Source organism: Stigmatopora argus, chromosome 3 (genome assembly GCF_051989625.1).
Source record: "Stigmatopora argus isolate UIUO_Sarg chromosome 3, RoL_Sarg_1.0, whole genome shotgun sequence".
NCBI lineage: Eukaryota > Metazoa > Chordata > Actinopteri > Syngnathiformes > Syngnathidae > Stigmatopora > Stigmatopora argus.
In genome coordinates, this window is record NC_135389.1 from 1,919,316 (window position 1) to 1,934,625 (window position 15,310).

General features: G+C 46.1%; 1 protein-coding gene and 1 non-coding gene across 3 annotated transcripts in view; both read right to left on the reverse strand.

The window, feature by feature from the left end:
* Positions 1–7,576: 7,576 nt before the first annotated feature.
* The window catches only part of coq9 (coenzyme Q9 homolog (S. cerevisiae)), a 40,221-nt gene continuing 32,487 nt past the window's right edge, over positions 7,577–15,310 (reverse strand). For both annotated transcript variants that reach the window (XM_077595264.1, XM_077595263.1), the window contains exons 8-9: positions 8,114–8,167; positions 7,577–8,017 (exon numbers count right to left, since the gene is read on the reverse strand). In XM_077595264.1, coding sequence (XP_077451390.1) covers positions 7,982–8,017; positions 8,114–8,167 — 90 coding nt within the window. In that variant the 3' untranslated portion in view covers positions 7,577–7,981. The remainder of the gene's footprint in view (positions 8,018–8,113; positions 8,168–15,310) is intronic.
* LOC144072020 (U5 spliceosomal RNA) lies at positions 9,451–9,564 on the reverse strand. Its single transcript, XR_013299806.1, has one exon. It is a non-coding gene; the product is annotated as a U5 spliceosomal RNA (small nuclear RNA).

Sequence of the window (15,310 nt, forward strand, 5' to 3'; positions counted from 1 at the left end):
GTTGGAACCTTCACGAGGTGTCTCCCGAGAGGCCGCCCGCCGCGGCCTGCGAATCCAACACAACCACCCAGAGCTGCCACCCAGGAACATGGCACCCTATGTTTTTCACCCAGCCGGAGATGTCCGCCCTGCCCCACATCTCCGGTTACTCCTCCTAAGGGCAGGCGACGTCGAGGAGAACCCGGGACCTTCCTGCCCGAGATGCTCTAAGACGATCCGTCGTGACTTCACCCCACTGGTCTGCAACGCTTGCCGACAAAATTTCCACAAGACCTGTAGCGGCCTGACCCGAACCCAGATAAAGAGTCATCAAGGCTTTCTCTGCGGATCCTGTTCCGGAAATACCGGCGTGCCGTCACTTCCGTGCACAGCCTACGTGGGACCGAAAGAAAAATGCTGTGTCTGCAAAATCTCCTTCTCCCCTACCATCTCCCCCATCCCCTGCTCGAACTGCCCCAACAAATCCCACCGCTCTTGCTCTGGACTACCTCGCTCCCAAACTAATGCAAACTGGCTATGCCCGACCTGCTCACCACCCCTGACACAACAATCCTCCACACACCAAACAGCCATAACAATACACCAACCTATAAACGCAAACTGCCCCACCTGTAATAACAAATTAATCGTTTCACGCTCTCCCCTGACATGTAGATCCTGCAAACGTGGATTCCACCTCAAATGCGCCCCTGAAACCAGACACGCTTTAACCATACTTCGCAGGAACAATAACTGGTGCTGCCAGAGCTGTCTGAACCTGAAACCCTCCCACCCTCAACAACCCACAGATAGCATTGCCGATCTACCGGAGGCACGGAAAGCCGGTCTCACCATCCTTCAATGGAACTGTGACTACCTGGCAACCAAGACTACCGAACTGAAAGAGGTGAAGGCACGTCTAAAAATTGACATTCTCCTCCTCCAGGAAACAAAACTGGGACTCGAAGACCCGACGCCTCAGCTCGACGGTTATGACGTGATTCGCCAAGACCGTGAGGGCTCAGGCACAAAACAGCGACGAGGCGGGGGTCTCCTTGTCTACCTGAGATGCGGCATCCCCTACTCCATCCTTCCAGCGTCCCCATCCGGCCCCCTCGAACTCCAGCATATCCACATTCCCATCGCCCACAGGCGACACCTCTCACTGGTCAACGCCTACATCCCCCTGGCGACATCGGATTATTGTCCTGCCCCCCAAGATTTCTCCTGGTTAAACTGGCTCCCCACGGAGCATGGCCTGATCTGCGGGGATTTCAACGCACACCACCCGACCTGGGATATACTTGCCAAGACAGATCCCAGGGGTAACGCAATCCATCAATGGGTCGATGACCATGACCTAACTCTCCTTAATGACGGCGTGTGGACACGGACTGCCAGATACCAACAAGGAGCAGGCATGAGTGCCCCCGACCTAACGATCGCTGACCCCACCACGGCCGAACATCTGCAATGGGAACCCATCGACGAGATGACCTCCGAACACAGCCGATTCTGATTAGGTGGAACCGTGCTCTCTGTGTCGAATGCCAACAAAGAAGAGTACGACCCAACTTCTCGAAAGCTGACTGGAAGAGGTATCGTACCATCCTCATAGATCGCCTACCCGTAATCTCCACAGCAGCCACAGCCCCGGAAAAACTCTCCCTCTTATTGCAACACATGAAAGAGGCAGCATCACTTACAATACCGGTCAAAGTTATCCGCCAGAAGGAGCTCCCATGGTTGACAGGACCTGAAGGACCTCATCCGCGAAAGGAATCGACCACGTCGAGACCTCCAACAAAATAGGAAAGAATGGATAGCACTCTGTCAACAGATCAAACAAAAAACCACTGAAGCGAAAATAAACGCATGGCGCTTACACCTCGCCAAGATCGCCGAGACAAGATCTACGGGACAAGCCTGGTCCTTAGTAAAATCCCTCTCAGGCACCAAAACACAACAATCTGGCGAGTCCCTGGTCTACAAGAACAAGGAGTGCGTGAGTGACCGAGCCAAGGCAACAGCATTTATCAGGGAATATTCCTCGGTCAGCGGACGCAAGAGTGACAAGCGGAGCAGATGAGCAGTGCTTTCTCTACGTACTACCCGCAGACTGCTCGGCTCACCGCGACAAGTCCTCGAGCTCCCGTTCAGCGATACTGAACTGCAAACAGCGCTGTCCCAACTTAAAGCGGGTAAGGCAGCTGGACCCGACAACATAGCCCCGGACCTTCTAAAAAATCTCCCGGCAAACATCCTTCCCGAACTACTCCATATCGTCAACACCAGCTGGCTAGAGGGCTGGTGTCCACAAGCTTGGCGAGTGGCCACCATCATCCCTTTCCTCAAAAAAGGAAAACAATACCGTCGGCAAGAACAGAACCTTCAAAGAAAGGCTCCCCCAAGGCTCGGTCCTGCCACCCCTCTTATTCATCATCTACATTAATGACCTCGACAAGTTCAACGATTCCACCCTGGTCAGCGCCTATGCAGACGATCTGGCTCTTGCTTGTCGGGGTAGGAACAAAGAGGAGGTGGAAAGCAGACTTCAAGCGGCGGTTGAAAAAGTCTGGAGGTGGAGTTCCGAGGCACACCTAAACCTTAACACCACCAAGTATGAGGCGTCATTTTTTAGCCTGGACTCAGCTGAGGCCAAATGGCAACCAAAGATCTTAATAAATGGCGCCAACCTCAAGCATAACCCCACCCCCACTTTCCTTGGCGTATCTTTCGACCGACAACTCACATTTGCAGAGCAAGCAAAAAAGGTCCGCCAAACCATGTCCAAAAGAACGAACCTCCTCCGCAAACTCAGTGGCCCATCTTGGGGTTGGCAACCAAACGACCTTAGAACGGTGTATATTGCCACCCAGAGAAGTCTCGCAGAGTACGTAGCACCGGCATGGGCCCCCTGGCTGGCCCAAACTCACCTCAAATCCCTTGAAACTGCCCAACTGGAAGCAGCCCGCGCCATAACCCACCACCTCAGGGCTACCCCCACCAAAGCAGTCCTACATGAGGCACATCTTACACCCCTCTCATCCCGCCTCAAATTACAAGCACTTCTTAAGGCGGATGCCTGGAACCAGCTGCCTCCTTCTGATCCCCAACACCACCTCCTCCATGAAAACGTTAAAATGTGGTTACAAAAGAAGCCAGACTGGCGATCATCGACCCTTCCCTGTCTTACCGCTCTTGAACTCCATACCCCTTGCACATACTCTTCCCACCCCTGCCCACCCTGGCTATTACCCCCCCGCCCCCCATCCAAACCGCCTTTACTGCGGTCTCTAAACAAATGCCGATCATCATCCAAAGAGATAAGGCCGAAGAGCTCATCAGAAGCATGGGTAAACCGGACCTACAGATCTTCACAGATGGATCCACCATACCCCATTTTGGGCACTATTTCTGGCCTAACATCCGCCTGCGGACGGTGGTGCAGGTTTCGTCGTCATTAAGGAGACTGCAATCATCCACCAATGGCATGGTGCCACTGGCACCCGCAGCAGCTCCTACCACTCTGAAAAAGTGGCACTGACCGAGGCACCCTCCTGGCTGAGGGAAACAGCAGACTGGCAGACATCAATTATCCTCAGTGACTGCAAATCGCTGGTCCAAGCTATGGGAAACCCCCAAACGCAAAACCCCGCCATTCGGAGACTTCAGGGTCACATCGTCCTATTCCCTCCGCCTAAGCGACTACAGCTACTGTGGATCCCGGGCCACTGCAACATGCGGTAACGACCTGGCCGATGCCCTAGCTAAACTTGCCTTGTCAGATGACCAAACCCATACCCCCCCGGACGCAGCCACAAGACGTGCCATCATCCAACGTGAAGATCACTAACCCCCCCCCCACCCCCACCTTTTGCAGACCTACACTACGAAAGTCACAGAGGAAGAACTTGCCCTATCGAAAGGAGACCGCACAGACCTGATTCGTTTCCGCAGTGGACACCACCCCCTGCTCCGCCATTGGCTCCACCTTGTGGGGAAATCCGACTCGGATCGCTGCCGCCTGTGCGACGAGGAAACAGAGTCGTCTGAACACTTATGGCTCCGCTGTCCGGCCTTAATGACCAAACGCTACCATCGCGGCCTGGGCAACTCCCTGGATGAACTTATCTGTGTTCCAGTGGCAGCTCTAGCGCTGCTGAGGGTAATCCTCAGGCGCCTGAGGTGAAAAAGAAGAAGAAGAAGAAGAAGTAGCAGCAATCATGGCGCGCAGTAATATTTTTTTTTTTACCCCATGATGGCGCCGTTTAAGCGGCAGCCAGTGGCAGTAGCTCTGTCCACTCTTATGTTTTTCGTGTTTTACAGCATGTTTTACATGAAAAATTAGAGGGAACATTGACATGCACCTGCTTGTGGCAGGTGTGATACTGGTGTGCCCATAGTGAGTAATGATGATGTCGTGACCGGATGATTCGCCTAAAGATGTTTTGCCGACGGACGTTTGACAGACGGACAGGTCGCCGGACGACCGTTCGTTCAAACAGCGTTTAATGATTAAATACAAATACTAGTATTTGTTAGTTTAATGATTAAATACATTGTATTTAATCATTAAACACTGTTTTCAGCTGGATTTGACCGAATTTGAGAGCATTTTGAGCCGTTTGGCGAATGGACGTATATGGACGTTTTTTTTGCCTCCATCACGACATCATCGCGTTATTTTACCGAGGAATTCACTTCCCTGGGCTCGGTTCTAATGTCCAAAGAGCTCCAGTATTTGTATTTAATCATTAAATGCTGTTTTAGGATGGATTTGACCCGATTGCTGTCATTTTACGGCTCGGTTCTGCTACATCTGCCCGCCCAAGAGTGCTTATTCCCGGGCTGCCGTGCCCGCCCAAGAGTGCTTATTCCCGGGCTGCCATTGATGGTAGACTAACATAGATTTTTACTATAATTTGGACAACGCCAGCGGCGGGCCGGATTAAAAATCCTAACGGGCCGAGGTTGAAAAACTTGTACACACACGATACGGGGGCGGGGCGAGCGCGCGAATCCCGTTTCGGCGAATAAACGTTCGGCGGAACGTCCATTCGGCGACCTGCCCGTCTGTCAAACGTCCGTCGGCGAAACGTCTTTAGGCGAATCATCCGAGTTCCGATGATGTCGCTCACACTGGTACTCAGTGCCCTCAGGGAGGTTGTCTTTCTGCCCAGACCAACGAAAAATTAGAGGGAACATTGGCGTGGGGTACGTGTTACCGAGCTCGCTCGGCAATACGAGAGGAATACGTCAACCATATCCACCATCCTTAAGCAGAGGGACGCAATTAAGGAGAAGAGGCCTTCCAAAGGACTATCTATCATTTCCCACCGGCACAGTGACATTCACGACGAGATGGAGAGCCTCCTTTTGTTGTGGATAAAAGAAAAAACAATTAGCAGGACATAGTGTGGCCGAGCCAACCATTTGTGAAAAAGCCAGTGGAATTAACATAGATTTTATAACAACGAAAGGAGAGCCTTCAACAACTTTGCAACCATTTAAAGCAGTGGTCTCAAACCGGTCCTCAAAGGGCCGCAGTGGGTGCAGGTTTTCATTCCAACTCAATAAGAGGATACCTTTTGCAAGTGTAATCAGTTAATCAGTTGATTGCAGCCAGGTGCTACTTATTTTGGAAGACACCTGATTGGTTAAAATGTCGGCACTGGATCGGTTGGAACAAAAACTAGGACCCACTGCGGCCCTCGGCGGAATCGGTTTGAGACACCTGATTTAAAGCGAGTCATCGCTGGTTCGAAAAATTTAAACAAACGATCTGGAATACACTCTGTAATCCGACACGGAGAATCGGCGAGTTACAATTCGAAAGCCGCGGTGGAATTTATCAAGACATTTGCCTTGATTATCGCCCAGGAAAATTACACTCCCCAGCAAGTTTTCAACTGCAATGAAACTGGTCTTTTTTGGAAAAAGATGCCCAGGCGGACATTCATCGTGGCAGAGAAGGCATTGCCGGGACACAAACCTATGAAAGACCGCTTAACGCTAGCCCTGTGTGCTAATGCCAGCGGTGACTGTAAAATTAAGCCGCTACTAGTGTACAATGCGGAGTACCCGCGTGCCTTCAAGAGACACATCAACAAAGAAAACCTACCAAGTGATGTGGCGCGCTAATTCTAAAGCTTGGATTATGCGTCATTCACAGAATGGGTTAATCTGTGCTTCGGTTCGGCAGTCAAAACGTATTTGACAGAGAAAAGCCTGCCAATGAAATGTCTCCTGGTCCTCGAAAATGCCCCTGGTCATCCTCCTGGTCTCGAAGAGGAAATTGTGGATGAATATAAATTCATCAAGGTGCTCTATCTACCGCCCAACACCACGCCACCCCTCCAGCCCATGGACCAACAAGTGGTTTAAAATTTTAAGAAATTGTACACAAAGTATTTATTCAAGAAATGCTTCGATGTGACAGATGACAGAGCTAACCCGTAGTGAATTTTGGAAAAAGCACTTTAATATTGTCCATTGCTTGAAAATTATTAACGATGATGCATGGCAGGGCATAACACAACAAACTCTTAATTCAGCATGGAAAAAATTGTGGTCAGCTTCTGCTGAAAGAGACTTTGGAACAGCAGGCCCTGCTGCACATGATGAACTTGTGGATGATATCATGTCGCTTGGAAATTCCTTGGGGCTGGAGGTTGACGAGGCAGATGTGAATGACCTAATCGCCGAGCACCATGAAGAACTCATGACACAGGATTTAATCAACCTGCAGGAGAGTGAACATTTGTTGCCAGAACTCAGTAGTGCTGAGGCGGTGGAGGAGGCGGGGCCCTGGCTACAAAAGATATTAAAGACATGCTCGCGAAGTGGCAAGAGATTTCGGATTTTATAGAAAAGACTCACCCTAACAAGCTGGCAAGTGGTCGCGCATTATCGTATTGTGATGACATTTGTATGTGTCATTATCGAAATATTTTGAAGGGGAGAGAAAAACAAACAACTCTTGATGCGTTCGTTTTGAAGACTTCGGCGGAGTGGCCAGGTGGTGTCAACCCGTAGAATTACGTAAGGTAAAAAAGATTAAAACAAAATTAAAATTCAGTTTTGTTTGAAGTTTCATTAAACGTTGAGTCTGTATATAGTTATCCAAGTTAATTTAAATTAGTTAGTTCGTTTACGAGTGCGTTGTGGATAAAGTCCCATCCAAACACGCCCCCCCCCCCCCGCCTCCGTGTATGTCACTGTCTCTACCTTCCGCGAAGTGTGTCTAATTTTACTCCCATTAAACACATTTTATTATCAAACCACTCGTTATTTATTACTTTGTCAATATATGGCGAATTAGAAGAAATAAAACATTTTTTCCAATCCAATATCCTGTTTTTGGTGTTTTTTCAGAGGGTTGGAACGAATTAATTTGTTTTCAATTCATTTCTATGGGAAACGTCCGCCCGAGTTACGAGAAACTCGTCATACGATCTCTGTCTCGGAACGGATTAAGATCGTATGTCGAGGTACCACTGTAATGGGTGAAATGTGATTGGTTAAATGCTTCAATATGAAAACACACATCTGGAAGCAGTGCAACCAGGGGGAAAGCAATGAAAGGACACTCACAGACAATTTTGAATTATTTAAGAAGTATTCATGGACAAAATATAATTAACATCAGTCTGTGATTCAGATATTTCTTAGGCCAGCAGAGAAGGCCTTGAAGGCCCTGACGGCACACCACTGATGCTGATAATATACCTGATGCCACCAGGACCCAACATAATGTAGGCAGGTAGTATTCGTGCTTGGACTCGCGATGGTGCTGTTTCCCAGGTCAAGTACCATATAAATTTTTACTACAAGTCCAATCCTTGGATGAAATCTTACTGTCATGCGATCTACTTTAGCAATCGATTAGTAGCTCACGATCGACGCTAGGCTATGTCACAAAAAATATGAATATTAATTATATGAGTTTTATCTGCGTAAAAGGATTGGAATCTTTCTTCGACAGGTCTTTTTTTTTGCATCAGCGTCTCTTGTTTATTCTGGTCAGATTCCTCACCTGCAGAAAAAAAGGAAAATAGCAAAAAAAATTGCTATTCAAGCCCATCATCATTCATTACAATTATCTTTAGTGTAAACATCAAAGAACACTTACAGTTACAGTTGCACCCACTAGCCCTTGGACCACTGCTTTGCTTGTTGACTGTATCTGTTGGATCAAAGAAAACAAACACAATAAGATGTTATGAGGCGTGATAAGGAGACAGTTAATTGTTTTACTCATCTTTGGGTTCTTTGAAAATTGTCTGGCTTCTATGGGTGCTGCTATAAGACTCAGCAAAAAGATTGACTGAGGGCATGTGCCACACGCCAGTTTGATTCACGCTTTTTTGGTCCACTTATCAGACAAAATTCTGTCTCTCCTTCCCGGTTTAAATACTATTGAACCTGAGATTCTTTTCACTTCTTTTGCCACAGCAGTGTTCACTCATATCTAGAGCTGCCCCAACTAGTCGACATTGTCATTGACAAATCAGTGGCGGGTCGTGCATTTCACACTTAGTCCTTCAGTAGTGCTGTGTGAATCAATCCAACCATCAATATATTTTATGGCTATAAAACCTTTAATGCAACTACAGCTGCGACACATATAAAAAAGAATCAATAGCCTAAAAAAATGAAATATTTAGGAAAATAGACATATTTTACTTTTATTATTTTTATTTATACACAAAATCCATCCTCCTTTCTTTCCTCAAGAAGATTTCAATTACTCTGTCGTACAGATTACACGTGCGTTTCAGGTCCATCAAGAAGTTCTTTTCTATCGCCATCAAAACTAATGCTGACAGTCGAGTCTGTCCTGTTGTATTTCTGGCATAAGTTTTGATTCTGTTTCGGTCTGAAAATGTCCATTTGACAGAAGCAGTGGACAAAGGAATGGTCACTGTCAAACCCACTAATGTGTACAGCCGGCCCATGCTCTCATTCAGATTTTTCTGCTGAAGGAAGTCAAGGAGATCAGTGGGAGATTTTCCTGTAAAATCATCCGTGGCATACATTACAATCAGTTCTGTTCTTAGCCGAGGCAGATCGAAAAGTGTACCGTGGCTCTGCGTTAAGATGGAGAAGGCTGCATGTGGGAAAGTTTTCTGGTACTCCCTCCCTACACACTTCCTGTTGTTTATTTGGTTGGGAATGCACGGTGCTACTAACGTTTAGTGTTGTGCAGAACATGAATGCAGTCATTAAACATTTGCATGAAAAGGCTCATAATTTAATAATTGTGTTCTTAGTTTGTCAAGATAATGACTTTTAAAGGGATGTGAGGGGACAAATCAAAATACAACTATCTATCAGTTACCATTGTTTCGTTAAGAAACATCAGATGTTTAATGACTAAATGCGCATCAGACAAGCACTAAAGTATGAATCTAATGGACGACCCTGATTTATTGTATAATATATTGATTTAATTTGACAATTGAGGGAAGCTCCGCTTGCGCAGAACATCAAAAAATTGAACAAAACTCTTGTTGATCCTCCCCACGGAAATCTTTCGTAAAAGGCAAAAGATTTATACGATCTGAAGAGAAACGAGAGTGTACTGACAAAAGCATGACAGAACGAGCTAGGTATATATCCGCAATAGTACTTTAACACACAGGCTAACGCACTAAAGTGGTACCTTGAGATACGAGCTTAATTCGTTCCGGGACTGAGCTCGTATGTCGATATTCTCGTAACTCGAACGAACGTTTCCCATTGAAATGAACCAAAAACAAATTAATTTGTTCCAACCCTCTGAAAAAACACCAAAAACAGGATATTGGATTGGAAAAAATGTTTTATTTATTCTAATCGCCATCTATTAACAAAGTAACACATAACTAGTGGTTTAATATTACTAAAATGCGTTTAATAGAACTAAAATTAGACGGATTTCGGGGAGGATAGAGAGAGGGACATAGAGGGAGGTGGGGCGCGAGCGGGGGCGACTTTTAGCACCGGTTAATCGTAATATAACATAAACAAATTTAAATGAACTTGGATTACGATGCAGACACTCAAAATTAAGTTTAATCTAACCTTAGACTAAACTTAATTCTAATTTCGTTTTGCATTTTTATACCTTCTCCTTGGCTGTTTGCCCTGCCGCCACCCTCACGTTCACTATCGAAGGGCTGTTTGCTGTTGTATTCCCTTCAAAATATTCCAAAAATGATGCATGCAAGACCAGAGATATTACACGAGGAGTTGCGGAGCCAGTGCCCCTGATGTTCTTATGAGCAGCCAACTAGAAGTAATATATACCTCGTATTAGCGATCGCTCCGGAATTCGCGCTGAGTGACGGGAAAAAAACACGGGAAAATACAACGCTCCACCCAGTGCTCGTAGGTATCTGTTATACATGAGAGATGCGGCAAAAAAGACAGTGCACTACAATGATAAACGGATGGACAAAATATAATTAACATCAGTCTGTGATTCAGATATTTCTTAGGCCAGCAGAGAAGGCCTTGAAGGCCCTGACGGCACACCACTGACATAAATACATCGCACCATATTGAAAACAGTAAGCTTTAGCAAGGCGAGAGTCAACACATTTTTACATGTTGTTGTGACGTTGATGTGGCTTTAATTAATTGAAACTATCATACTGGGCGGCCCGGTGGAGCGAGTGGTTAGCACATCGGCCTCACAACTCTGGGGTCCTGGGTTCAAATCCAGGTCACGTCCACGTGTGGAGTTGGCATGTACCCCGGTTTCCTCCCACAGTCCAAAAACATGCATGGTAGGCTGATTGTACACTCGATATGGGTTTGAGTGTGCATGGTTGTCCGTCTCCTTGTGCCCTGTGATTGGCTGGTCACTGATTCAGGGTGTCCCCCGCCTCTGGCCCGGAATCAGCTGGGATAGGCTCCAGCTAATTATTGTATAATATTTAATGTTTATAATTTATGAACAATTAAATAAAATTAGCGTTGCAAACCAAATGAAATTGTCATTTATCTCATGCAATGAATGAGCGAAGGAGCTATCGTTTTACTCCAACTGCTCCAATTGCATTAATATCACCATTTCTTTTTATTTCTTGCAGACAGGATGCACAAAAAGAGAATCCAGTAGGGGAGCACTTTTTTCTCGCCAATGTCAGGAAAAAACAAGTGCAATATTGAAATATTATAAATAATCTTAAGCAACTACTTTCACCGAAACCGTTTGTCAGTCTCAGGCCCACAGCGCTAACAGGCGGGTGGTTGCGCTTGTCACCCAACAACAGGTCCAGCGCCAGATGGGTCAAGCAACACCAGGTGTGGCTCATCACCATCACTGACCGACTGAAGCCACCCGAGCTTGACCACATCGCTGGATCGTCTTAATCAGTTCACTGTTAGTACTTTCTCACATTTCTTCATGTTCATGTTGTCTGATGTCCGAATTGTTGTTTTGGGCTAGGACCATGTTTCTCGCTTCACAGATATTGTACCTTCGTCTTGAATATTCCCCCGAACTTCACGACTCTCGACCTCCACGTTCACCAACCTACCTACGCTGGTTCCCTTGTGCCTTTGTTCTATCAGGGAACATTACAATAGAGAGAAATTGCCAAGAGCAAAGCTGTCTTTGTGCCTGCTTCGGGACCCTCCGCCCACGTTCATAACAGTCAATTAGGTTGCTGTTTCTTTTTTTAACAGCCTCTTACCTATTCTGTTTGACATGATTGTGTATACTTAAAGTTCAATATTTTTTTTTATTATACTGTTGTTTTATTTCCTATATACATTTCGACAGTGATGTCCCGTCAGAGCCTTCTCTGCTGGCCTAAGAAATATCTGAATCACATATATTTTTTGCCCATGAATACTTATCAAATAATTCCAAATTGTCTGTCAGCTTCCTTTCATTGGTTTCCCCCTGGTCGCACTGCTTCCAGATGTGTGTTTTCATATTGAAGCATTTAACCATTCACATATCAGCCATTATTTGTTGCCAGGGTCAGAAATCTTCCTCAAGGCCTTCACAATCAGTTCTGCAGGCTCTGCTGCATAAAGCAAGCATCGATAAAACTGTTGCTTTAACCAATCAGATTTCGATTTGGTGACACCAAGGCCTTCCCGCAGGCGCAGAAATACGCCATCGCTCACACAAACTATGATTGGCTAGTGATAGAGTAGGCGGGCCAAAGCCAGAGTGAGCGAGCCAGAGCTCGTAAACTCCACCCACAATGGCCGACGGAGGAAAACGAATGGTTTGGTTGCAGATTTGCTGACAAAGCTATTTTCCTGATGGACTTTCCCAGAAAAAATGGACATCATTAAGAAAGGGCGGTCAACTCCGAAGCTAGCAAGCCTGTTACAAAAGGGTTTGTCCGACACTTTCAGTTCGCTAACTACGAGCGCTACCCCTGACTCACGGACTCTAAGGAACACTGCAAATTGTATTGCTGGGAGTGCTTGTTATTTGCCACTGATCGACATTGTGTTTGGAGCAACACTGGATTTGCAAATTTGACTTGTTTAACCAAAGCAGCAAAGAGACACCAAAGCACTGCCAAACACTTACAAGCAACGGTGCTCTCCAAAACATTTGGGGAAACCCGAGTGGAGTTACAGTTCAGCGAGCAAGTGCGCAGGGAAACAGAGCGCCACAACGAAAAGGTAAAACAAAAATAGGGAAATTCTAAAAAGTTTGATAGACATTTTTAGGGGACAAGAAGGAACTTTCATTTCGGGGACAAGATGAAAGCGCTGCATCCCCAAACAAAGGAATATATGTGGAACTTCTTTCTCTCATTGCTGAGAGAAACATGGATTTACATTACCACCTGTCCACTAATAAAGTGTTTAGTGGCACGTCGGGCAAAATACAAAACGACCTGATCCCTGCTATTGCTGAAGTGACGGAGGAAGAGATCAGAAGGGAAATTTAAAAAAGTACTGTTTGTCTCTGTAATGGTGGATGAGACGTCAGACGCGAGTAATGCAGCACAGCTCGCACTGGTTCTGCGTTATGTCACGGGCAAAGGTGTCAAGGAGCGGTTCGTCAGATTTGAAAATGTTAGCAGTGAGAAGTGAGCCGATGACATAGCGGTCTTATCATTCAATTTTTGGTGGAAAATGAATGTCTGGGTAAAGTCGTGGCACGGTGTTATGACGGTGCAGCGGTCATGTGTTCTGGATTAAATGGGGTGCAGGCTAAAGTTAAGGAGAGAGCACTGTTAGCTTTATTCATACACTACTATGCACTACATCGGCTCAATTTAGTACTGACTCAGGGGGTCTCAAAGCTTAAAGAATGCAAGATATTTTTTGCTCAAATCTTGAGGAAAGATAGTTGGATGGATTTTGTGTATAAATGAAAATAATTTTTGGTGAGTAAAATGTGTCTATTTTCCTAATTAATATTTCAATTTTTGAGGTTATTATTGATGCTTTTTTATGTCGCAGCTGTAGCTACAGTAAAGGTAGCACTACTGAAGGCCTAGGTGTGAAGTGCAGGGCCCGCCACTGCATTTGATAATGCATAAAATATACCTTTCATAATCAAATTGTTTTGGGGACGTTGACTTAGGAAATTGGGGCGATGTGACTGCTCCTTTAATTTCATTTTTTTAATGCTAAAAGAAAATTAAATCAGTGTTTATAAATGGTTTTGTTTGGAGGGGTTCATGACAGTTTGCCTAACCAGTTTACATGTGTTTTGTGGACTTAAAAAAAAGTGTTCAACCGCGCCCGCAAGGTATTCCTTTGGGCTATCCTCCGCAATTATGGGGCATGAGAACCCTGGATACAGTGGTCTGGTCTCTGAATGACCGTAGTCTGTTTTGCGTAGCCTGCAGTTAATTGGATTCATTTCCACTGAAAGCTGGACTTCACCAGGGATGCTTCATGTCACCGATTCTGTTAATAAATTTTGATGGCATCTCTGCTTTCTGCAGATGATGTTATTCTGTTGGCTTCATCTGGCCGAGATCTTCAATTCTCACTGGAGCGGTTCGCAACCAAGTGTGAAAAGGTGGGGATCTGAGGCCATGGTCTTCTGTCGGAAAAAGGTGGCATGCCCTCTCCGGGTCAGGTATGAGATTCTTCCCAAAGTGGAGGCATTTAAGTGTCTCAGGGTCTTGTTCATGAGTGAGGGAAGAATGAAGCAGGAGATCGACAGGTGGTGTGACGTCTGCAATTGTGGTGAAAAGCTGAGCCAAAAGGCAAAGTTCTCTATTTACTGGTCAATACATGTCCCTACCCTCTACCCTACTTTAAAAGAACAAGCTCACGAATATAAGCAGCTGGAATGAGTTTCCTCTGCAGGCTGTCTGGGCTCTCTCCTCGAAATAGGGTATGAAGCTCCGTCATCCAGGAGGGGGTCGGAGTAGAGTTGCTTCTCTTCCGCATAGCGGGGAACTAGATGAGGTTACCTCCCGAACGACTCCCCGGTGAGGTGCTCTGGTCCACGGGGCTGATGCAGAAGACACTAGGTGGTGGGGGGGGGCGGGGGTCCTTTTCCCAGCTGGGAATAAAATGTGTATAGTAATATCAACCATTTATATTATAGTACATAGTAGTAAACGGACTTTGAAGCCTCATGCCTTTTGGGGCTGTTTTAGTAAATGGAGCAGGACGATTGATAAGTGGAAAGGAGAGAATAAGTAGGGTCTTGTATTGTCGTATTTTGAATGAGAACCTCGTTCCATTACCAAGGGCAATAAAGATAAAACCTGGCTGGTCTATGAACATGACAATGATTACAAACACCAAGCAGGTAACGAGAGAGTCGGTTCCAAATAAGCATTTCAATGTCCTTGAGTGGTTGAGCTCCCAACCCCATAGATACCTTGGAGGTAGCAAAAAGGTTGTGATGCCCAATGACGGCCCAAAAACATAATTGCTCTAAAATCTTCATGGAGGAATTGGCCAAAATCCGATTAACCGTGTGTGAAAACCTGCTAAAGGTTTACAGAAAACATTTGATCGCTGTTACTGGCAACAAAGGCTATATAACCAAGTATTGAGATTGACTTTTGTTATTGACCAAATACATATTTTTCAGCATAATGTGCAAATAAATCATACAGTCATGGCCAAATGTTTTGGGAATGACACAAATACCCCATGGGGTCCGGCCGGGCACAGCCCGAAGAGACGACGTGGTTTCTCCTGCACATGTGGGCTTACCACCTGTGAGAGGGTCCAAAGAGGTCGGGTGCGTCGACAGTTGGGCGGTGGCCAAAGGAGGAATCCTTGGTGGTCTCAACTCGAGGGGGGTTGGACACTCTGGAGTCGCTCACGGTGAGAGGAGCCAAGCACGTGTAGACCGTGCACGCTTCTATTGCTGAGGCGACAGACCGCA